This window comes from Plectropomus leopardus, chromosome 16, assembly GCF_008729295.1.
Source record: "Plectropomus leopardus isolate mb chromosome 16, YSFRI_Pleo_2.0, whole genome shotgun sequence".
Classification (NCBI taxonomy): Eukaryota; Metazoa; Chordata; class Actinopteri; order Perciformes; family Serranidae; genus Plectropomus; species Plectropomus leopardus.
In genome coordinates, this window is record NC_056478.1 from 13,479,034 (window position 1) to 13,505,044 (window position 26,011).

Consider the following 26,011-nt stretch of genomic DNA (forward strand, 5'->3'; position numbering starts at 1 on the left):
ACTGCTTTTTTAGATTTAAGTCCCAAGAACCTGTAGTACGCTGCATCTGACATTATTGCATGTGCAGTTTAGGAAACATGTTCACACAAATATAATCCCAGTCTTCAGAACATACCAGTAAAAAACAATTTTATAATCTCAGTCATTTGCTTAGGACAATGAACTATGAAATCCACACATGAGAAACATGTTCATAGTGTATTTAAACCAAATACTGTGCTTTCAAAAAGTAAATCACTACTGCAATGATGGTCTTTTCATAAAAACTGGGCTGTATGGGCTGGGCAGAGGAGAGGTGCAAACACTTTTTGAAATTGGTGCTACATGACCAGAAAAAAACAACAAAAAAAAACAGGGAAAAAAAAGGGCTGTGGCATTCAATTTTACTCAAGAGGTAGAAATCCTAATACTACTAGTGTGCACAGTGCTGCATCAGACTAATTAACGCCCCCTCTGGCAGGTGACGTAATGTAAGCTTGTTTGTTTTGACACAGAAAACAATATGGCAGCTTGCCAGGAACAAATGATATCTTAATACAGTTAAACAGCAAGCTTAAATGTTTCTGAAAACATCTGAGACAAGAAATAAGAAACACAGTGACAGAATCTTGATTCATATATGATCATGACTGCTCAGTTTTACTTTTGATCTCAGTTTTTTCAGCCTCTGCTTTGAAAATAAAGTACACAAACCTGTAAACAAAGTCACTCTTACAGCTAAGCAGTGCACTAAAATACATTTTTAAACATTTTAGGGAAGACAGACATCGCAGTGACAGAGTCTTGATTTATATTTGACTCAGACTGCCTAGTTTTACTGTTTGACCTGAGTTTGGTCTGTGTTGGGGGGGGGTATCTCATTCTTGATCTACTTCTATACTCTTTATGTCCTTGATGGCGGGTGTACAAAAATGGCTATGGTTGCATGCACACCAATGTTCCCCTATTATGCCAAATATGACAATATTCTGAATTTGATAAGGCCAGATTAACTTCACATTTCACTGTACTATTCTGAATCAGTTTTCAGAATAGTAAAGTTTTCCAAATTTAGTAATTTCCTATTCAGACGTGGGATATGCCGATATTATTTGGGTTTTATGGGAATGATCTGGACATATATAATTCAGAGTATATGTCTCAACTGGGGTCTTTAATGCAATTTACGACATGGCCTCTCATCTGACTATGGTCAGCTCTGTGTGTTATCATGGACACGTTGTACACGTTGTACACGTTGTACACAAACCACTCACAAGAGGGAGTCCAACGAGCCAACCACTGGTAGGAAATTGTGAAAAATTCCTGTTGTGATGCAAAGAAGCTGATCTACTTCGTCATATTTTGATCATGATGGATAACATGTTGGGGCATGTTAATTGGGGTATGCACGGCTTTGGACCAACACCACCACTGCGCCAGTGTTTTGTTGTTATTTATATAAATACAGTAGATGTACTCAGATAAATGAATTGGAAAAAAAACAGTCTAATTACTACTAGACAACACAAAACTGTTTGAATGTTTATTCTATTTTGGTCTTGTAGATTTAAGGTATTTTCACATGTAAACTTAATCTCAACTCCGTGTTTAAAAAAATCCTTCATATTTCATCAGAACTCTTTAATGTACAAGAGTGTAGTCCTCTGAATTTGTTCTCTCACCAGTTGCTTAATGCATGACCCAACATACATAAAACAAAAAAAACAACAACAAAAAAAGCACTCAGATCTACATGTTCATACCAGTGGAAAGATAATCAAATCTAATATAGTATTGCTATTAGAGTTTTTTTCTGAAATACTGTATCGTCCGTCTTTGTTGTGTCTGTACATGTCAGAGTCATTAACAAAGCATCCCCCTTTGATTAACATAACAAAAACTGTATTATGGCACATAACATTACTGAAAATATGGCATTAAGGCAACAATTCATGACAGCAGTATGAGATATATTACATTTGATGATGCTTAACTGTGATGTCTGTTTGCTTCGTTTTTACATAGTAGTCTAGAGAACAGCTGGAAAATCAAAGCGTGTGCTGTCATTACCATGCATCTATGTAAACTGAAGGAATACTTCAGCACTGGACATTTAAGTGTGTTGTTTTGCAGATAAATGTTGAATGATAATGGTACAAAGAGAGAATAGACCAAAATGACAGAAATTAAGAGGATACAGGTTATTTTTAAGCTTGTGTTTCTCAAATTTCAGCATAGTTTGCGCCCCTTCCCAGGCGTGGTAAATGCTGCGTTCTATTTACCTCGTAAGTTAAAGGTCTGAGTTGGGAATTACGTCACATCCGAGTTGACCAAACCAAACTAAGATCTGCAATACCAGTTCTTGTCAGGTTACCCTTTGTTAGCAATACCAGTTGATAACACATTACGCTGTATATTATGTGCCAGACAGCCATCTTGGAATTTAAGATTCAGACTGGTGAGTCATAAATCTGACTTCAGGGGAATTCGAACAGAACTGGGAACTTGGAAATTCTGACTTCCCGGTACAAATGGAACACAACATTGGCCCAAGGCCTCAAAGGCTGTCAGGGCAACAGGGTTCAAGTGTGGAGGACTGGGTGGGTTCATCGTTTAGATGGTGGCAGAATACACAATCAGGGAAATACGCAGTGAGACAATCACAATAATAAAGATGCTTTGTCAGGTTAAAAGTGTGGGACAAAGATATAGGCAGTGCCAGTGACAACAATTGCGACAACATCAAGATAAAATTGGGCTTCTATTCTGTCCTAAAGAAAACTACGAAAAACTTGGATGTGCAGGTCAAACAGGCATCAGTGCAGAGAGGAGAAGATCCCGCAGCTTTGAAAACCCAACAATTTATAATCCTTCAGAGAGGCTGCAGTAGAGTGCTGAGGCCGGGTGCTGGGGTTGGACCCTGCCAAAGGGAGGCAGTTGGTTAATGTGAATAGATCGAGTGTCAGCAGCAACCCAACTTGCTCTCAGCAGGCTTCATAGTCTCCTCGGCCAGTTTGAACCCATCTCCATTGCTGTCCTCATATGGCAAACCTTTGTCATTAGCCAAGATATTTTCTACCAGGAAACGTGCTGCCTCGTCTACGTTGATATTCTCCTGGGAAAAGTAAGAAAACAGTATGTCAGGGTGGCAACAAGACACACTTACCTCTGATTAACAGTTTTCATTATTTCTTTAAGCGAGTACAAAATGAAATGCATCAAAAAATATACATATAAAACCCCACCATAAACCATCCAACTTGTCATTTCTACGTATGCAATTGTCCCTAGTTGTCAACATAAACACACTCCATCATAAGCAGTAGACACAGATATTTAAAACTAGAATTACCGCCTTGCAGTTGTATGCTTCTGTGAACCAGTCAAGTTGCAGTTACAATTTACAACCATGTCTGTCCAGACTCATATGACAGTCGACAATGCTTCAAATACTGCTACAAAGAAGCCACAGATTCTAAAACATAAATACTTCCAGCAGCCTATATGATCTACACAATCCCCAAGAGTTTCAAAGTGGACACCAAAGATTACTGTCACCAAGTCACGTCACAGAGGACTTGAGGACTCCTTAAGGACTTGAGATATTGCATTCACAAAAACAATACAGATCCAAGGTCATATCCATCTTGATCTGTGATTACCACAAACATATAGGTTCATTCTTAAAAGATACTTTTGAGGGAAATCAAGGGTGAGGAGAGTAATTTCCTGGCTGACAGCTACAATAGCTACATGTTGATGTACACTCAAGGTAAAAAGTGTTCCTTTAAGAAATGTGTTTTGTCAATTCAAAACTGAAAGGAAGTTTGATAATTATTGACAGACTTCCAATCACAGGTTGTTGCAGGTTAAGTTAATAACCAGTATGACAGGGAAAACAGCATTTCATTACACTACATATAAAAAAAAACGTCCAGAAAGGCATTGTACACTTCTCATACACACCCACACACTTCACATGACACAGCACGTGACACAGCTGCAGGGGCCTGAGGTTATTTGGAATGAGTTAACTAAGTTTACTCGCGCTGCCAAAACCCATCAAAGCATTCTTCTTCTTCAACATGAAAGTAAAAAAGATGGCAATGGTTTAAAATGCAGTAGTGTGTTTTAGCAAATGTCTTTTGGATTTTTAACATTTTGTTAGAAAAATGAGGCTGAGCTAGAAATTGACACAAATGTGACAGGAAAGCAGGTGAGAAAAACACAAGAGGGGGCTTTTTCGTGGAGTCTCATAGTTATTCAAGCACCCGTCAGACACAACGGCATATTTCAAAAGAAGTAATTTATCACTGAACATGAAGTGGTACACGCAGAGTGCTGACAGCCTTTTGTGTGTGTCAGCGTCATGCTCTCACAGTTACCTGCTGATGAGTCTTGTATTACAGCATCAAGAGTTTGCACCTTATCAGAAAAAACAAGCCTCATAACACAGACAAACATATGTTGAAAGTAAGATTATAAAGTATTGAGTGTACGTGTACCCACATTTCATTTCATTTCAATTTGAAATGCATAAAAAGATGTGATCAGTGTCAAAAATATGATAAAAAATTTATAGATTAAGTTGTCTAACAGCATATTAAAGGTATACTTCACCTACCAAAATGTGAATTTGCATAACAATTACTTATCCTTTGTTATGCATAATTCATGAAGAGTTTTTCTCTGTGTGAACTAAGAATCCAAAACCAGCAAATATTGTTGATGAATTGAAGTAAAAGGGGACCCATGTTTAACAACAGAAAACTATATCAAAAAACATACATTTACAAACTCTCACACAACTCATAGAGTGTAATCCAAGTCTCATTGATCCAGTCATATGCTCAGTGCTTGCAAAAAACTGAATTTTTGCTTAAACCTTATGATACAGGAATTTTACTTGTAGAGTGCTATTACTCCTCTTACTTTAGTAAATGATGTGAATACATCTTCCATCACTGCAGACTTAGCAGTCAGATATTTCTTTTTGTTCCTAACATGTATAAACTTATCTCTGAACCTTTGTTCAAGTGAGAGATCTCATTTCAGCAAATTTGTACTCACAAAAGGACAGGATTACAAAGGCATGGTGTAAATACCAAAACACTATAACACCATCATTGTGTCACTATGATCAAACTTGAGAAGAGTCACATCCAAATATTATCTTTCAGAACCTTTTTCAGAGCCAAACCTCATAGCTCTGGGCTGCAACATCAATCAACGTCATGTGATACCATATTGCACCAGCTGTCCAACAAATCTTTTCACCAGTTAGGGAGATAAATGTCCAAAGATGTTGTGCATGAATGGCAAAGACAGCAGGATAAAAAAATGGTTGTCACAAACTTACTGTCACAAAATACAAGCTGTATCATTTGTTAAATATAAAACTAACTTCCGTCATTTGTCAAAGTTTTACAGATCTTTAGACCAATTATCTACAAACTGCCCTACTTACCTCTGAATCAATTTCAAAAATGTTAAAGTGGTAACTGTTAAGTGAATATCCAAGTGTTTAACAAAAACAATTACTACAGGTTACCGTTTCACAATTGCCACAGCGTAACCAGTGTGATTGCACCATTCAGAGGAGGCTTGGAGGATTTCCTGTCGCAAGAATTGAAGAAGCCATTCAGTGTCAAGACAAAATGTCTTAACAAAAAAAGTTCAGTGGCTTTTTTTTTTCTTTTAACTCTGCTGTGTGGGGATCCTTAAAGCTCTTAGCACATCAGATTTGCTGCAAACACAAGTCATGTTCATGCGTAAAATAAGATTTGAAGCCATTACCAGTCATGTTTGGACCATGACTCAAGAAGCTTTAAAGGAAATATGAACCCAATTATGCAAGATATTCCAAGCAGCATTAATATGAGCCTTAACTTTGGCAATTTCATGCTACTGAAGTGTTGAGTCATGGATGTATCACTGAATAGGCGTACCAGGTACAGGCCCAGGGGCCCAATTCAGGCACCCCCTGGCTTTCACCTGTACAAAGTGACACTGAAATTAGCACAAGCCCGCCAGAGAGAAACTCTGAACGACCACAAAGAGACACAAAATCCAACAAAGGGATGAAAAGGAACTTCAGGGAGACATCGAAATTACCAAAAATGACCAAAAAAAACAACCAAAAAGAACTAAAACAACCACAAAGAGACAAAACAAGACTCAGAGAGAGAAAAAACAATCTCAAAGAGACAAAAAACCCAGAAAGAGACACAAAATAACTGCAAAAAATCATAAAATGACCTCAAAGATACCCAAATGACTACAGAGAGGCGCAAAACAGCACGGTTTAACAAAATGACCATATAGAGACACAAAATAACCTCAAAAGAAACAAAACAACCAAAAAGAGGTACAATATGACCACAAAAAGACACAAAATGACCAAAAAAGAGACAAAATTATTTAAAAAATAAAGAAAATGACCACAAAGACATTTAAAGGGATTACAAAAATTCATAACAAAACCACAATAATTAATAAAATGACCACAAAGAGACAGAAAACAGCTAAAACAATAAACAAAATGACCTTACGGAGACACAGAACAATAAAGAAGCACAAAATGACTACAAAGATACAACAACTACAAAGAGGTACAAAACGACAAGAAAAGAAAAGGTAAAACGGCAACAAAGTGTCTTGCTCCTCTGTGGGAGAGGTGGTGGGGCCCATTGTCTCATAATCCACCCATGAATAGAGTAACCACTAATAAAACATAAAGAAACATCAATGAGAAGAAGAGGCCTGTTTACCAGATATAAATAGGAATGTATCTAAACGCGCACACATCTGTTTTAAGCATGCTTGCGCCTAATGGCTTCTCCATCTAATACACTGATCTCTCACCTTAGCCGAGGTTTCAAACCAGCCCAGGAAGCCAGTCTCTTTGCAGAAATTGTCCATTAGGGCTGTGTTGTTGGAGCTCTCTTTCTTCTGGTCGCATTTATTGGCGAGCAGCACTGAGGGGATGGGGTTGCCATTAGCCAGCTTCACCTTGCTGTCCAGGTCATGCTTCCACTTAGACACAGCCTCAAACGTGGAGCCCCTTGTCACATCGAACACCACGAATGCTCCCACAGCCTCTTTGTAGTACACTCGCGTCATGTTCCCAAATCGTTCCTGACCTGGGGGAAAGGAAGAGAATTTAGTCAAATATTTTCATTTTTTCAAAGCAGATAAAGGCTAGATGAGTAATAGGTTTTTGGGTTTGAATCCTTCAAAAGCAGATGTGATTAGACATCCAAACCAAAGTAACAAAACACTATTTTAAGGATGTCTAGCCTGATCTTGGCAAGATATGAGTATTCAATTCTCATTTTTCTTTCCATTTTGTCAGAACGCCACAATTTCCCTCCTCCAAATGTGGCCAAAAAAATTATGGGGCTAGAGATGGTTCTTATTCGACCTACTTTTCCTAATTTGCCATGGGCCTAATCCGCAGAGAGAATGGCAGAAGTAATCTGCCATAATAATAAGCCCTTTCTCTGTAGTCATTCTCTGAGAAAATCTGAGATGATATTTCACAAAGGCAAAGCAAGGGGAATTACCGGCGGGATATTTGGTGTCACTATCAATCTGAGGGGGCCTTTTCTTAAACATAACTGGACCACTTTTAGGTTTTTGTTTTTTTACTTCTCCTTAATGTACTGACTGTATTCAAATAAACTTTGTAAAGAGGTATCAGAGGTATTTTTCAGTTTCATTTTGCATTTGAGTTGCATTTGAGTTTCTTATGTACCACCACGTCATGGAAAACAACTACAGATAGATCTAAGCTTTAATGGCTTTAACTCATTCAAATTCCTGCATTTAAAATGAAACCTTAACATACCTTCGACTCTGCTCACATCACTTCACCTTAACACGAGTGTGCACTGAGGCGTGCAGCACAGCACCTCACTGGAAGGAAGTGAATCTATGATCTGCAGCTCCAGTAGTCTCAAGTATCTCTGGCAACAGAAAGCTAACGTCACACTTTCAAGCGTACCTCTCCTATCAAAAGATGTTGAGTTCTGCCTCAGATTGCTTTATTCACGTCTGTTATCACAAGAAGCTGCAGTTTGTTTTCAATCAATTCTTTTAGGTGAGACTCATGTTTTGTTGCTAGGCGTGGTAAATAGCGACATTGACTGCCTCCAACTTTCACCACATTTTGGTGAAATTTGGCTTGTAGTTTTCCTCTGAGAAGAAAAACATATCCTGAATTTAAATAAGGCTGCCAATTTTCTGTATATATATATAGATATTTATTATTAACAAATCCTGTGAAAAGACCAAATCTAATCATTTGTTCATCCATTTCTTAATACTTGCTTCTGTGTTTTATGGATATATCACTATTTTCAAAGGCAAGTAAATAGTTTCCTAAAACAGCTGGGCACTGTAGCTTTAAGCAAACATTATACAAATAAGAGTCTACAGTTAATTCGTTGTGGACTATTTTCAGCTGTAAATGTATACACATTTGGTGCGACAACAAATATTTACAGAACTGTTGTGCTAGTGCAATGGCTCTAAAACTGAGCTCCCTCTTGTGGCATGCAGAGTAATCTAATAGGAATTTTAAAGAATTAAACAATATTTATATTGCTATAAAAATACTATAACAATTTAAATGAAAATACTTAAACTATGAGATCCCTGAAATGCTTTAAGTTTGCCTTTCTCATAATATTTTGTCTCGATATCAGCCTTCGACGTAGTCGCATTTATGAACGTAGCTTGCACACACATCTATGAGTAGTTGCGAGCTAAACTATGGTGGCAGACAGAGGGCAGGGTGAAAAGAATGGTTTGAAAACACTGCCATCGTGGCTACAAACAGGAACTACAGAAGTGCGATTAAAAGGAGAATATTTTGAGCAGTCCTGTTGAAACTGAAGTGGACAACAATCAACAGAGTGCAAGTGCTAGTGGCTACTTAAGCAGAGGCAGCGAAGTCTCCATAGCACCTAAACGGGGGCTGGCACTTGTGAATTCTGAGAGTTGTGTGTAGTGCTCTAGTGCTTACCCTTTGTACAGCATGACTGTGGCTGACGACAGACAACAATAAATAATCTTCTGATTAGGAATAAACCTGCCGACTGTGTGAACTGTCTGCAGCTGAATAGGCCTATGCTACTGTGTTTTAAATGTCACAGTAGTGGTACTTGGAGATCCTAATGTTTTCTGAGACAGTAAACTACTTTGCCAGAGAGTATTTACAACAGCAGGACAGAGTTTGTGGGATTGACAAAAAACAAAGGTACAATGCTGAAGTTCTTTGTGACAAACAGAAATGTCAACTTGATGATTTTAAAAGGAGCAGCGCACAGGATTAAGTGGTATCTAGTGGTGAGGAGTACAGATTTTAACTTGGTGAATCTTTTCCAGTGTGCCCAGTATGAGCTCCCAGTTAGAATTCCTTCAATGTTCATTGTTTAGGTGGTTTTTATTGGGAGCCGCATTGTCAAAACATATTAACAACGCTGAATAATGCAGTTTCGTGTCACAAATCAGTGCTTCTCTGATGCTGTTCTGCTCATCAGAGAGGGGCCGCTAGCCCAGCACCTGCTAATGTGTGCTTACCTTTTTTCTCTGATTACTTATGACTGAAACATTTAGGAGGATTTTACTGAGAGCCAAATTATTCACAGAGGTCTCCTCCTCTCCAAAACAAAGAGACCGTGTGGTTTAAATCAGAAAAAACACTGAATAAAGCAGTCTCGGGTTTAAAAGAAAAAGTCTCCAGCTCTGAAACATAAATGGCCCTATGTGGAGCAAGTGTTTGGTTTTTTTAGATCATACACTAAAGTCTTTCAGTTACTATAACACTGGACATGTAATAGTAACTGAATGACTATGTTGGTATATGACACATAGGAATTAGCTAGTATTACAGGCTTTGGCTACACAGACAATACTTGGTTTTGGTCTTTTTTGACTTTTAACTATAAAAAAAATAGTGAGCATCACCAGACTTATTCTGTAACCACAGATTAGCTTGTTCCTCAAAATGCAGCCATAAACAGCTGAATTGGTAACTGAAAAAGAGGCCTTGTGAGTGGGCTCTGATGCACGCTCGTTTTCTGGATGCCCAGACAGTTAGGTGTGTTGACGCTGCCTGCAGCAAGAGCAGCCGAGTGCAAGCATGAACAGGCTAGAGCTGTGATCATAATCTGTGACTTTGACAGTCTGGGTTGCAGATGCAAAATGAAAACATTCCGAGGCAGAAAGTTGTGAAGATTTCTCAAAAGATTTCATGGTTTTCACGAGTTGATGGTTAAAATAACATCTACGATACATTTCAGACAGTTCAGAGACAGAATTTTCTGTCCACAAACAACAAAAGCAGTGCAGGATTGTGGTTGTTTCTCGTTTGATGACAGCTTTGTTTATTCTACACAAAAAATGGTTTCTCTCTTTGACACACACACACACACAGACACAGACACACACACATGTGATCTTACATATGCTTCCGAATATACAGTAGTTCCTGTTTTTTAACTTTTGTGTGCCAACATCAGTTACACATGATCATTGACCATCTGATACATGCGCTTTCTGTGGTTAAAAGTCCCTTAAACTATTATGACTACTTTCTACTGGATCTCAGATTGTGCCTGTTCATTTAACACATTTTCAGATTCAACCCCTGCAATCATATCAGACTTCCAATGACTTGAGGATGCATTTGATGTTTTTTTGCTACACTGCTCCAATTTAAGAAAGCCTAAAGGGAAAGTGTAATCGTCCAGTAACAGTTAGCGTCCACTAAAAATGAATAACAAATGAAAACTAAACCAAGAACAGGATTGAGGAACTGTGAGCACAGCTTCACCCAGCACACTTTCATTTTGCTGTGGGAACTTACCCAACCACGCAAGGAACTGGAGTGGCGTGGCGCAGTGCGGGTGTGAGCGAGAGAGTGAATACACTGTGGGGCCCATAGGCCTGACGGTAATTGCTCATAATTGAGAGTCTAATTTTAGCTGATATAACCCCAGGTGAATTCACCAGAGACACGACACAGTGGGATAAAGAGCCGATAGACTGAAATCAGGCTTTCATTTCCAGGCCTTGCGGAGCTCATACATCCAGCAGAGTGGAGGCAGAGGCATAGTATAGAAATAATTGCTTAATCATTTTCAAGGCACTTGTCTTCTTTTTATTCTATCGCAAGGTCTCACTGAGCTCCACACAATGTTGAGCCAGAATTGAGAGACTGAACAATATTAAAGACTAGAATTAGGGTCTTTCTGAGTCATGACATTGAATTATGATGTTACAGTGACGCTGACTTTTGACCTATAGAATACAAAACATCATCACTTTTACCCTATTAGACACTTTTATGAAATATTATATTTATCATAGGAATCCTTGAGTTGTGGACAAACACATTTTGTGAGGTCACAATGACCTTTGACAACCAAATTCTTATTAGTTCATTGTTCAACCCACCTAGACGTTTGTGCTGAATTTAAAGAAATTCCCTCAAGGTGTTCATGAGATATCACATTCACAAGAATAACACGAACAATGTCACAGTGACCTTGACCTTTGACCACCAAAATCTAAAGACCAAGCTGACATTTGTGCCAAATTTTAAGAAATTCCCTTACAATGTTCTTGAGCTATCACGTTCACTAGAATGGGATGGACACATGGACAACCCAAAAACGTAATGCTTCCAGCAATAGCTATTGCTGGCAAGGAGGCATAAAAACAGTAAATCATGTTTTATTTTGCTAAATGAAATCTTTTCACCAATGAGCAGAGAAACAAGGACAGGTGAGCAGATCTATTACTATGTAAAGACCTTCATAGCTTTCATAAACTAATTTTGTGCTCGGCTGGAAACATGAAAGAGCAATGGTACAATGACTGAAAATGTCTTTTTTGCCAGTTCACCTTGGAATAGGCACTGGTTTGCAGTAAGTGCAGACTTGCAAGGTTAGTCAGCACACAAAAACACATGACAGTACATGCTCTATGCAACTCATACCTTATGACTCTTTTTTTTTTTTTTACTTACAAAGAATTTAATTAATGATGTGTATAAGTATGATCAATCATTTATTCTCAGAACAGAGGACAAAATCTTTCAGAAACACCAGGGAGGCCATGACAGCATGTCATTTTCTACATCCAGCTTTCATTTGATTTTCTCACACGTCTGATCCTTATTGCTGAGTCGATGTGTGAGCACAGCCAGTCTGGGGGTGTTAACCTCACGCCTCTTGGGAGAGAACCGGCTGGATGGAAAAGACTCATATGAGGTGATTATATCAATCAATATCACACACACACCTGGCTGTCATAGGAGGTAATGAGTTATAAGGGGTATTGGTAAGGTGCTGAGGTTCTGCGCAGAATTCAGTTAATATTTAAAGACAGCAAATCCCATGACGCCTGACCTTTAAAGTGGCATAAGTTAGTCCAGACAATCATTCAGCTTTGTTTACCAAACCTAGCCCTGTTGCTGAAGAACAACACGTTTCCATCCTGCACTGCTCCTGATTGCTTTAAATAAAATCACTCTCTGCTGAATGACCTCAGTGTGCTTCCTGTCGTTAATGGTAAAAGGATAAGGTGGGGCGATATTTTTTTAACTGTCAAGAAATCCCACAAAACCGAAAGCAACACTGCTTCAGCCTCTCTTTTAATACTTAATGATTTCCTCAGCCGGGGTATGGCACTCAGTCCCAAGGTCAGAAATTCCTACAGAAGATATAAATATGCGGTTTACAAACACATGCTTTAATTTTTTTAAAGGCAAAGTCATTAACTAAAACTATGGCTGTCACCTAAATATCCAGGAACCCCAAGGGGCCATGAGGAAATTCTAGGGGTCCCCCCAAAAAAAGTAGGAACGATTTATTGTAACTAGTTCATTCACTATAGAAGGTAGTTCAAGAGTCTAAAGAGTGAATATCCGGATCACAGTTTTCATTTTCTCCACTCTTATCTCCTCTTTTTGACAACTATAGAATTATGGTTTTGATCATCTCTAACAACCAGACTATTTTCAGATGGAGGTCCCTGAAGCAAAATCTTATCAAATGGGGGTCTGTGACCTAATTTGTTTCAATTTAGGGGTCCTTGACACAAAACTGCTGTCCTGAAACTGCTGAACACTGCAGTTTTTATAAAATGTTACACAGAAAAGGAGTAAATAATATATTTTTTGGGACTATTTTCAGCCGCAGATTTGGACCACTTGGGATTATTTACAACAGCAACATGATAATGATTGCTCAAAATAAACTAAGGTGTCCACGTTGAACAGCTCACCAGTGTTGGCCACTAACAAATTACATTCATTCATTTGTTCATTGTCTATAACCGCAATTCAAGTACAGTCATAAAACATGTGTTCAACCAAATGTAACCCTTGTATTTTCAGTCCTTTAAGGGTCATTCTGGCTGTTAATAATAATAATTCTGTAATACCGTGATATAATGTGAAAGCATGATATTTTCTGAGATGGTTATGGCACCATAAAAAATCTCATACCCTTGCAACCCCACAACAAAGAGTTCACAATCCACCAAATATTGAGTTTACTATCATGTATGACAAAGAAAAGCATTACATCCTCACTTTTAAGGAACATGGACCGAGCAAAACACGAGAATTCACTGAATCAATCTATATTTTAATCAGCGTAAAAGGCAGGAATGGAATGAGCTGTGTGAACAATAGAGTATTTACTCAGTGAATGCCACAGAGGAGCATGAGACTGCAGGAGAGAACAAAGACGTGTGCTGCTGCCTCAGACGCTCAACATGCCTACAAACTAAAGAGAAGTGCGCATGAATCTGTCCGTAAAGAGAGACAGCCAACTATTATGGGATGCCAAAGGCTTTACACAAGGACATTTTAGTTCTGTCTACCACACTGATGAACACTGGTGCATGACCTCAAGTACGGTTAGGTATTCTGGGTATGAACAAGTGAAATCTACAGAACTACTTGATGAAAAAGAAACGCTTTAGTTGCAGCCACTGTATCATCTCTGTTTGTGTGGGAGAAAACGAAAGAAAAGTCTCATCATTATCCATAGCCCTAGCAACCCCAGTTTCCTCTATGGTCGTACATATTGCAATCCTGTGGGTGGGTTACCATAGAAACTGTCCAAGCCAGACATGGCAGCAGCAACAGTAGCAGTCTCCGTCTGTTGTTAGGAGGCAACTGGCTGTGAAACTTCCCCACAATGCCCTCCACAACAACTAAAAAAAACAAAGATAAGACAAAGGTCCAACCGTTAAGGTAGTCTTCAGCACGAGCTTTAAAAGGAGAAACTGTGAGTAGCACATGACCGGCACGTTCAAATTCAAATGAGCAGCATGTGAGGAGTGACTTACTACAGCTTACTACAGCCTAAGTGCTGAACAGAGTCTGAATTGAGGGAAAATCCACGACCTTTAAGTGGTATGACCCTTGTTTTCCTTCACCTTCTTCAACTGAGGGGTCGGTGGGGGCTGATCGACATAAAGCTTTGGCACAAGGTCGCAGGAATTTAGCTCAAAATACTAATATTTGTTGTAGCATTATTACACGTGACCCATTTAATCTCCTAACAGTCTTTTAAGGAATTTGTGTAACAATCCAGAACAGGCAAGGAAAAGTTTCTTGGTCTTAGGCCCTGTCTACGTGCCTCCAGATATTTCTGTAAATGGCTATTTTCTTCTGCATTTTTTAGTTTTTACATTTTTATCTGGAGGCAGATTTGAAAAATTCTGGTTACTGTTTATCTGAGGGAACATGTAAAACAAAGTGTTAGGGAAATGATAATGTCATTTCTTAAATTCATGCTTTGTTTAATCAGCATACGCTAGGAACAACAACAATGGCAGACTACTGGCTTGTTTACACTTTGTCAGCACTGCTTGGTCTATTGACAAAATGACTTGACTTTTTTTTAAATCCTTTTTCGATATACCCATATACATGTAGACAGGGTCTTAATCAGTACTGGTGGGTTTTTGAATGTGGACTAGATAAATTAATGTAAAAATATTTGGGCGCCAGCAACATCTAACATTATACGGGTTAATAAATTGTCTTTTAATTTTACCTTTTAATTTATTTTTAAATTATCTTTCTATTCTGTCTTCATCTAGCTTATTATTATCATCATTAATAAGGTTCTATGTTTACTGCCTTTATTTTGTTATTGTATCTTTTTAATTTGTTTCCGCCTCTGATCTCCTGTTTAATTCTGCCTTAACTCTTGTTTGGCCTTTGTTCGGCATTTCGTTTGTCATTGTCTCTGAGGTTTCTTGCCTCTGCCATGCTTTGTTTGTCAAAGCACTTTATAGATAAAGTTATTATTATTTAACAAAATTTAAAAAAAGAGACAGCACAAACTGTTTCATCTATCAGTGAAAAAGTAAAAGTTTCTGCTGCTACTGAAAGCGAAGGCTCTTGCTATCTACTTTATGCATCTTTTCATTGGCCATGCATGCTGCCTAGCAGGAAATATTTGCTGTAAGTTAACCCTTTCTTTGCCATCTGTTTATGAAGATATTATTTCCACCAACATAGTTCCTACTTGTTGCATGTCTACAAGCTGTATAATAGCTCTGCCATTGTGAGGTGAATGGAAAAAAAGCAAAATGATCTTGTTCAATTAACCAATATTATGTGGTGGGACACACATACTTTACCTTTACCAACTAGCCTCAAGCCATCTAAATTTGGTCTGCGGGCCACAATTGCCTCACAGACATATAATTGTAGCCTGCAAAATGTGAGTAATAAAACTTATCGCTGAGCTTGACTACAAACAAGCCAGACAGAACAGACAACTGTGTAAATGAAGACTTACGACTGAGACCTTGTCAGTGTAAAATGACCAAGAAAATCTATTTGAATGAGTTTTACTCTAAAAGTGAGGAAGTTTAAGCTAAAAGTAAAATGAGTAGAACCACTCTTGAGCTTATTCGTGTATATTGTTGGTGTCAAATACAAGGCACCTGGTCCTTTTTGTATTCATTGCTCCTTCAAGGGTGCTGTTTGTCGCATTATGCTGAAAGGCCTCAGTGGCACATTCAGAAGTAAATACAGTTCTAGTTTCTTAAATTGCTTGGCAGTGATGTTGCTGAGGGTTTCCCAACCACTGATGAAACATTTAGTTTTTTAATATATCAGACAGAGGTGTGGACTCGAGTCGCATGAGAGACACAACTTTGATGATTTTGGACTCAACTTAACAAAATGAAAGAGACTTGCAACTTGATGTGAACTTTAACACCAATGACTTGTGACTTCACTTGGACTTGGACCTTTTGATGTTAAAGTATTTGATAGTGTCCCTCAATCCCAAAAATTGAAAGTAGGTGTTTTTTTTTATTTATTTATTTTTATTGTGACTCAGATCAATATTGTCTCTCTTTTCTTGGATTCTTGGAAACTGCACACTGTTTAATGAAAAAGAAATTAATGGATTTAAACACAGGGGTTGAAAATTACAGATGGAGACACAACTTCCAACTACATTTAATATTTGAAGTTGCACAAAGAACAGTAAGTTAGGACAAATATTAATGTAGTTAGGTAGCTAATGCTAAGCTAACTTTAGCTTAACAGCTAAGGCAGTTTTTTAACAAATAAATACAAATTTTAAAAGCCTGCATGGTTTTTGTAAATTCTTTGATTGCCTAACATTTGGTGAAGAGTATATTACAACTTGTTAAGAAGATCACGACCTTGTAGATATTTAGGCTGAAGTATTAGACACAGCTGTATGACGTTGAATGACACTTTTTAAAACCGAATCATTTTTCTGTTTCTTTAAGTTTTTGGTGTCTTTGTCGGTGTATGTGCTGTACCAAAAGCTTCTCTGATTCGATTTGTGTCAATCATCACACCAACATATCAGCTGTGGCTCATCGAGTTCATTATTATTCCTCCAAATTAAGATTGTATACAAGATTTTTCTACATCATTTGTGTTCTAAGAGAAATATCTTGATACAATAAGTGAAAGACATTGCAGAAGTGAATTTTATATATGGAAATTTTCCTTTGTTTTTTACAAGCAAACAACACATACAACTTTTATTTAGTAATATCCCTGAGGTAACGGTCTTGACTGATCTTGAAATAAAATCCTAATCTGCTTTGTCCAAAATTGAGGCAAAGCTGAGTAAAAATACAAGTCCAAGACGAGGCAGAACCTTCAAAAGGTGGTTATGGAACTAGTCCTGGGACCAAGACCAAACTGGAGTACTACAACACTGCCCACCACGTATTGATTTTCCATTTTTGGAGCTGCACACCCCAGTCATGCTTTTTCTCTCTCTCAAACACACTGACAACTGACCCATTACCAACAGAAAACGTCTGATCTACGACCATGCAAAAAGGAGAGGCCATCAGTGAAACCCTTCGCTCTCATGCTAATAAGTAAAGCAGGTTAGCACTTTGATGGAAACCACTTCACACGTCCTATTAATGTGCTCCTACAGGAATGTTTGATCCTTCAAGGTGCTGGCTTTTTTACACTATGCCATGCTGGTAATCATCCTGTCCACTGGCTGAGACAAATCCAGGACAGAGTAGCAATTCTGGGTGAAAAGGGGTGGGAGAGCTGCAAGCTTCAAACTGACTTCCATGATCCCCCCATCTCATGCAACCCTCTGATTACTATCATTCCTCCCAGACTGTAATCATTAGTAAGGTTGGTAAAAGACAACGCAACTCTGAAGCTGTTCTCAGCATTGCCCAGAAGATAATGCCTCCTCCTTTTCTGCACGATTAAATGGCTTAATGGCTGGTCTTAATGACTTGGCAAATATACCTCCAGCTTTTGCTCTTTCACACCCACGTTTCGTTACTTATTTTATCCTCGGAGTGTCCTCGGGCCAGGCCTTGGTGTAGGTGTGCATAATGAGGTTTAGTATCTGTGTCATTTAACCTTAACTTTCTTTTTGGTCACAGTGTGTGTGTGTCTGTTCTGTCTACCCAATATGTGTAACCCTTTGTCTCTATGGATGATATCAGTCTGTGTGTGTGTCTGTGTTTTATTTACCCTCGCAGATCCTCTGACTGAGTGCTGTCTGGCTGTGACAGGCAGACGGCCCTCCCTGGTACTCAGTCACAGATGCCCCTGCACACTGAGCTCGTTCTGCCAGGGCCCGAGTGACAGCGGGGGAACGTAGCCCACACTGCCAATCAGTCTGTGAGAGCCCCCCTCCTCACCCCACTCCATCTCACACACACACACACACACACCAGAACATCCACCCCCTTTCTGTCACTGCTGTAAATGATGGAATAAATAAAAAAACAGCAGTTTTCTGACCATCTGTCCTGATCTGTCTCAACATATGAGCTTTGTTTGATTGAGGGAGACGAAGGACCTGTACAACCATGGCGGCGCTCAGAAGTATGAATAGAACATATCTAGAGGCAGGGCTGATTTTTTGTCTTTGTTCCAAAAGGATAAAAAGATAATTAAAGAAACAGGTTGACATTTTTCAAGTCTGTATAAACACAATATGCACATCTAAGACAGATTTAAAAATATATTAAGTAGAGATGTCAACCGTTAACGTTCAACCGCAAAAAAATATTTTTGACCTGTTACATATTACAGTCTAAGGGTTAAACCTTTGAAACCCAGATCAGCATTTTCGGCTGCACTCAGACGCCTTTCACAAGTATGGATTAAAAAAAAGGCAATGAGCAACTAGGCAAATTGCAACAAATTACAAGATTCAGAGATATATATAGATATATTTTTAAAGATAGGAAAATATATCCTGAGAACTATATTTATAGTTATTATAACTATATATATATATATATATATATATATATATTTATTTAAAATTATTTTATATTTTTTAGCTATTTTTCCAGGACATTTCCTTGTTTTTGATGTTCTGTGTTTTTACTTTCCCTTACTTTTTAAAAAAACTATTGGGTCTCTTTGTTTTTGTCTTTAATTTTAGGTAATGTTCTAACCTTTTTTTGCCAATTTTGGGGTAATTTCTTTCTGAATTTTTCATTGCCTTTATTACCATGTTCTTAAAAGAAATCAAACTTCTTTGCCCACGTTTCAAAGCGATAATTTTGCTACTCATCAGTTTACTGCACCCCAACTGGACCTGGCAGCAGCTGGCGATTGACGAGGCTCATTCGGCAATTATTGTTGATAACACCATCCCAAGCCAAAAGCGTTGCCGTGAAAACTTTGTGCCCAACCTGCTGTCTCGGCCCCCAGCTCACCATGGTGAGTAAGCAGCTGAGCTGTAAAACCCTTTCAGCATAGTTGACTGTCAGAGTTCCTACAGTTTAACGCAAGCTGTATTTAAGACTTTTTAAGACTTTATTGATGCCACTTGGAATGAAATTTAAGACAAATTATCCAAAACCAAAATTGAAGAATATTTATCGTACTATAAAACATCATTAATGGAAGAAGCATTCTGTAAATTTTAACTATATAAAAAAAGACCAATTATTTTAATGCAAAGTCAGAAAAAAAACATCCCATGCATTTTTAAAGACATTTTAATAGCAATTAATTTTGCATAAGTGTAATTTTTAGATGAATGATTACAATGCCTTTATTATTATCTATTAATTTATCTTATTATTAGTATTTACTTTTTGCCTTCATAAGGATAGGACAGCTTAAGTGTGAAAGGGGGAGAGAGGGGATGACATTCAGCAAAGGGCTGCAAACTGCAAGAACACAGCCTCTGTGCATGGGGCGCCCACTCGACCAAGTGAACAAATGGGCATCCAATTTTAATGCAATTTAAGACTTTTTAAGGATCAGGAAGAACCCCAACTATGTTATCGCTGTTAGCTCTGTTACCACCTTTAGTGTCAGCACAGCTTGTAGCGCTAACATAGTTAGTAACGCTAAAGGGATTTTGCTGTCAAAATGAAGCTGCCAACTCAACAGGGCGACCTAGGGGAAAACCATAGGGTGGGTAATATGTTCCCACAGCAAGGTGTTCTGCCATCTGGGACAGTGTTGCCAGCGGATCGCCAAATGAACTGGACCACCAGCTAGTTAACTAACCTCCCACTCAACCAGGGTGGTGCACAGTGCAGACTGGGCAAGGAATTGATGGGACTGGAAGCTTGACCGTGAGCATGTTCCCACGTTAAAGCAGCTGGCCTGCTCTCTGGCAGAAAAGCCAACAGAAAATACATTAAATGTCAAGACATTTACATCAAAAAACATTAAAATTTCACCACCTCTAAATGTATAGCGCTTTGAAAATCAGCAATAAAGCTCACTAAACCAATGGAGCACCTGACTAAAAGCAATCGCTATTTTTGCGTTTCGCGTCTTGTTTTTTCTTAAAAGTTAACCAGTTAGTTACCAGTTGATGAGAGTCAGCCTTTCAAAAACAAAATTAACAGAAGCTTACATCCTTAATGTGAACATATCCTCTAATCAGAGCTTGCATGCTGTATATACACTATAGACACATATGACCCATAAAGCTGCCAATATTCAAGGTAAAATCTAAATCTCACAGAAAGCTCAGGCACTAAAACATTTTATAGCATGGCCAACTGAGACGCTACTATTACCACTTCAGGCTAAGCATGCACTTGGAAACAATTCCTATTCTCTGTGGTGCATGTGGTGCTAAATCACTTGCACATGGTGACTTTTGGCCATCTTAAATATTTTGGAAAAACTTTTATCCTCCTACATTGTTTACCCCAGTATCTCCAGCTACGGCATGTGCGTCATCTCATGAAACCCGTGACTTCAGAGTCATATATCCCTTACAGTCATATACAGTAAAATATTACTTGTAAGTTAAATGCTACTGGCCAATCAACACGAGGGTGTGATAGATAAACTATGAGGAAAAAAATGGATCATGACGTTTGAGCACAAAGTTCAGACTTAATGACAGCAGACAAAAACATAGATAGTCATTTATCATCCTGCCTCTGCAAAAAACAAAAAAACCTTCCAAAATGTTGACAAGGCTCCAGCAGGCAACAAAATAATTTGTTATCAATGTTAGCAAGTTAAATACGGCCTGCAATTGAAATTGAAAACCCATGACTTGTTTAAAACATTTTTAAAAAGATATACTATGTATGATATTCCTAAAAAACTATGTAGACTCATACAGAAATAATCCTTATCAATCATTACTTTTGACCTACTAGAAGTGTGTGGTGGTGTATTTTTCTGCGTTCTGCCTGTATTTTCTTCCTATTTTCTGTTTATTTTCCATTTATGGACATGTAGCTCCACAGCGCTCAGGTGAGGTGGAGGCTTTATTTAAAAAAGTTGCTAACAGGTGCCAGACTGTAAGCAGCAGGCATCCAAGAGACACAGCGCCAAAAGATGAAAATATAGTGAGGCGAACTGCCAAGCAAGCGAGAATCTGGGGTTGGCTTTTACTTTCATGTCTGCTGAGCATGTTTACAAACAGTAGAGGCGTGATCATACACTGATCTGGATCAATATGTCCATTTCATAATCAACAATACAATATCATCTATGCAAAGAGAAAACATCGATTTACATCGTCATCTTTAAGGTACACCTTTTTTTTTTTTAAATTCCTACGTCACACATATGTCACCATTTCCATTCAAGCACAGCTACTTTTTAAACATTCAAACAGAGCTAGCGGCCAAGAGCCAGACAGAAAATGCTGAGCAGAAAAGAAAAGAAATGAGGATATTTACTGATATTGTCTGATATCGATCACAGGGCTGTGAATTGAGTCGAAATCGTATTGTGGCAGACTTTGTGATATCAGCAAATATGGCATCATTATGGAGCCCCTAAAGGGACAGGGGGAGGAAAAAATAGATGGAAAAACATTTGATAGTGAGGTCAATTTTTACCATCAGTTATTTTCACCATCATTTTTTACGACCATCACATTTTATTTCCCCCATCATTTTTTTTTACCATCTATTTTCTTCTCCTCTTTGTTCCTTTAGTGGCTCCGTACTTCATTATCCAAAGATATATAACGTCATATCATGATGAAACTTGTGATTTCCACCCCTAACAAACAATAACTGACAATCCTTCATAGCATACCATTAAGTAAATCCCACAAATTTCATTTAAATTCATGTTCTAAAACAAACAATTTAAATTAAGTCAGCTTCAGTTTTGGGACATAGTGATGGCCATGTTACACTTTTTTCTGACATTTAATACACCAAACAATTGAAGACATAATCTGTAAATTAATTAATATTAAAAATATATATCTTTAAATTTTAACTTCTTGAACATTGTGAAAATAGTCTTTCTTTACACACAAAAAAATCCCTTAGCCACACTTCTCTGTTCTAATTCCAACTTCTCTATTAAAGCAGAGTAGTAAATGATTACTCTGACTGTCCCTCTTCACATAACAGACAACACAAATTGCATTTGTGAAAGTCCCAAATGTTCAAAACTGTCATCTAAATGAAGACACAAAAGCCTCAGACACACACAAGGACCCAGAAGCCATGTGATCTCATTACACCTAACATAAAAATAGCCGCTGTAAATTGGCCTTATGAGTTACAGTAGGCCTATATGTGACCAAGCAATTTCACAGGCCCTAATGTGAGATGTATTTTTGGCTAAGAATACACTCCAGATCCAACATGAAAAGACAGAAGCTAATGGGGCATCACTGGCACTCCTCGCCCACCCAACACCCCACATTACACCCCTGATTCCTGCTGATTGAACTGCAGAGAGCCTGCATCTGTCAGCTCGCTCGACATTTAAACGTTAGTTGTTGTGTGTGCTGGTTTGTCTGCCTCTCGCTTCCTCCTTCACCTGTCCTTTCAAGCATGACATTCTCAGACAGACTCCTCTGTTTGCAGTGTGATATTTCAGTGCCGGGGAGATGAACAAACAGTGAGAGTTTGAGTAAAGCCGCCTGCTGCATGATGTGTGTGAAACTTATTTACACTGCTCTGATTTCTCTCGGCTTGCTTACTCAAGCTGCTGGAATGCACAGGTTGGCATGTGTGCCAAGTTTAGACGCTCTGAGGAAGAATTAACTGAAGTTTACTGAAATCTTCTCATAAATGCAAGGATCACATGGGACAGGGACATGGATGGATTAGTTAACAGGCCAACCACGCACAGGCACAGGGGCCCAAAGTGTCAGGGGTCCCCCTGGCCTTCATCTGCAAAATATCAATCGAAGAGACATATTCCACTCTGGTGGATCTTCAAAATAAACTATTAAGAGAAACAAAATAACTACATAGGGGTGCAAAACTGCTGCAAAAAGTATCACAAGGTGACTCGTAAAAGCTGCAAAAAGGGGCCAAAAAACCACAAGGACACTCAGCCATCGAAACATCTGAACTACAACAAAGAGATTAAGATGACAACAAAAAGGCAATCAGTTTACCAAAAAGAGATGCAAAGTAACTACAAACAGACTCAAAATGACCCCAAGGAGACATAAAATAACTACAAGACACAAAATTGCTACAAAGAAACAGAAAATGATCACAAAAGACAAAATGAAACTACAGACACAAAAAGACCGGAAAGAGACATAAAACAACTACAAAGAGGCACAACACAGGAAGAGTCAAAATGACCTCAAAGTGGTGCAAAGGAACTACAAAGAGACTCAAAATAACTACAAAGAGACACAAACCAACTACCAAGAGGCACAAAATGACTGCACAGAGACGCACAACAAATACAAAGGGGACACAACATGAGAAACAAAATGACTGCAAAAATACATCAATACAAAGAGACACAAATGACCACAAAGAAACAAAATTACTATAAAGAGACATAAGGTTACTGTAAACAGACACATAATGACCAAAGTCACAAAGAAACTGTTAACAGACACAAAAACAAAGAGACACAAAATGACCACAAAGATACACAGAGCAACTCCAAAGAGACAAATAACAACTCCAAAGAGACAAACTACAAAATAGCACAAAACCACAGACAGATACATAACATATACAAAAAAACAACAACAAGCACAACTACTTGTCTTGCTCCTCTACCGGAAAGGTGGTGGGGCCTTCTGTATGTCTGTGCCCGTGGACCAACTGTCTCATAATTCGCCCATGGAAGGGTCATTTTTAAGCATATGAGAATTGACATAACAACATGAGCATTAAATAAAATGAAAGGCCAGCAAATTCACTAAGTAGACCTATAAACACATTTTATCCAAGAGAAAATATTACAAGCATATTATGGGTTGTTTCATGGAGAGGGGCGGCGCTCAGTCGGTAATAACAACGTGACCTACATTCCTCTGACAATTATGAGCTGCCGTGATCATAAAGTGGAAAAGACAGCGAGCAGACACGATCAACCAGTCTTTACTGCTGGAAATCCCTATGGTGTTTCCTTGAACGCGTGGGAATTTCCTCACGTAATTTTCCCAAACACTTGTGGGCATTTCTGGTGGCATATTAAACTGATAATAAGTGTAACTTATTCATGAAAAATCTCTTAAGAAAACAAGCTTTGAAAGCGAAAGTGTCACACAATTTGACATCCACTCACTATGAAACCATCTGATTCTGTTCTGTTACACCAAATGTGGCGCTTACCTGCGATGTCCCACAGCTGCAACCTGACCAGCGTTTTGCTGTCCCAGTTGATAACTTTTAGTGCAAAGTCGACCCCGATCGTTGCCCTGTAGTGCTGCGAGAAAAGCTGGTGCACGTAGCGTTTGATGATGCTGGTTTTGCCGACGCCTAACTCCCCGATGACCAGCACTTTGAACAAGTACTCCTTACACTCAGACACCGAGCCCCCGGCCATGCTGAGACTGACTCTCACAACTTTTCTCTGAACTCAGCGACTGACAGCTTCTGCTTTCTAGCTCATGTAGGCTTCTTCCTGAGAGGAGCTGCTGCAGGACTGGGCTGGTCTGACTTTGGGCTCAGGGCCACATGAAACTGAAATTACATATGTCTCTGCCCCATGCTAATTCTCCTTCTCTTCCTCCTCCTTCTCCTGCAGCCGATCAGCAACCGCCTGATAAGTCATAGGACCCGGAAATGCAAGAAGCTTGATATGTTTTCAAGCGTCCTCGTGCTGCTGCGGTTATAGCAACCGTCTCGTGTTTGCAGACGTTTTATTTATTGTTTTCCAATCAAAGTAAAGCTCCCGGACTTTGTCTTAGGCCTCGCATCTTTTTTTTATTTTTTTATTTTATTTTCTTTTTTCTTAAATAAATAAAACAAAATAAATCAATAAATAAACAAGTAGCCCAGCTTATCCATTATTTTTCGAATAAATTGGGTTTGCGGGGTATTTTTTAAAACACATCTCTTTAAAAAAATAAACAACTCGTTTTTTTTTTTAAAGAAAAAAACAAAACAATAAAATGTCTAGTATGATTTAGTGAGGATGTATTGTCAAAAACTGAACACCTTGTAACAGGGATACTTAACATGCTTTGCTTGCTTTCCACTTTGGCAAAATGACAGGCTGCCTCATACACTTTTTTTTTGGATTTAAGGAAATTTCTAGGATTTTGGGGACATTTCTAGGATTTAAGGACGTTTGTAGACACGTTTCTCTGGAGAAGATTCTAACTTGGAAATGTTTCTGGTTGCAGTCAGCAATCCTCACCCTTAGATGCCACTAAATCTCCCTTAAATCTGACACACTGTTCCTGAAAACCAATATTGACTCTGGCAAGTTGTAGGAATTTTGCAATCAAACCTAATGTCAACCCAGTTTTTCAGGCTACTGTAGGCAGTAATCAGTCCTCTTAGTATAAATAGTTTTTATTTTACAGCATTGTTCAGCTTGCCCAAAACATAAAGACCTATTTCACTCTAGATTTGACAGTGTTAAACAGGTGGCACCCTCGTATATTTTACATTGGTTAAAATCATTTAACAACTTACACTATAATAGACTAAAAACATTTGGAAATACAATACAATTGCACTATGCACTGTATAGTCTCGTACTTTGAAATAATTGGCATTCTTATAGATAAAGAACTAAGAAACTTAACCTCAAGTAAACTACTTAAGTTCATAATGCAAGATT

The 26,011-nt window shown here is 38.4% G+C and overlaps 1 protein-coding gene across 1 annotated transcript; it reads right to left on the minus strand.

Annotated features, from left to right (window-relative positions):
* Positions 1 to 367: 367 nt before the first annotated feature.
* rab32a (RAB32a, member RAS oncogene family) lies at positions 368 to 24,957 on the minus strand. Its single transcript, XM_042503703.1, has 3 exons — positions 24,553 to 24,957; positions 6,847 to 7,124; positions 368 to 3,097 (listed from the first exon to the last, which is right to left on the minus strand). Exons 1-3 carry the CDS (start codon positions 24,764 to 24,766, stop codon positions 2,945 to 2,947), a joined length of 645 nt encoding a protein of 214 aa, XP_042359637.1. The 5' UTR covers positions 24,767 to 24,957; the 3' UTR covers positions 368 to 2,944.
* Positions 24,958 to 26,011: the final 1,054 nt, after the last annotated feature.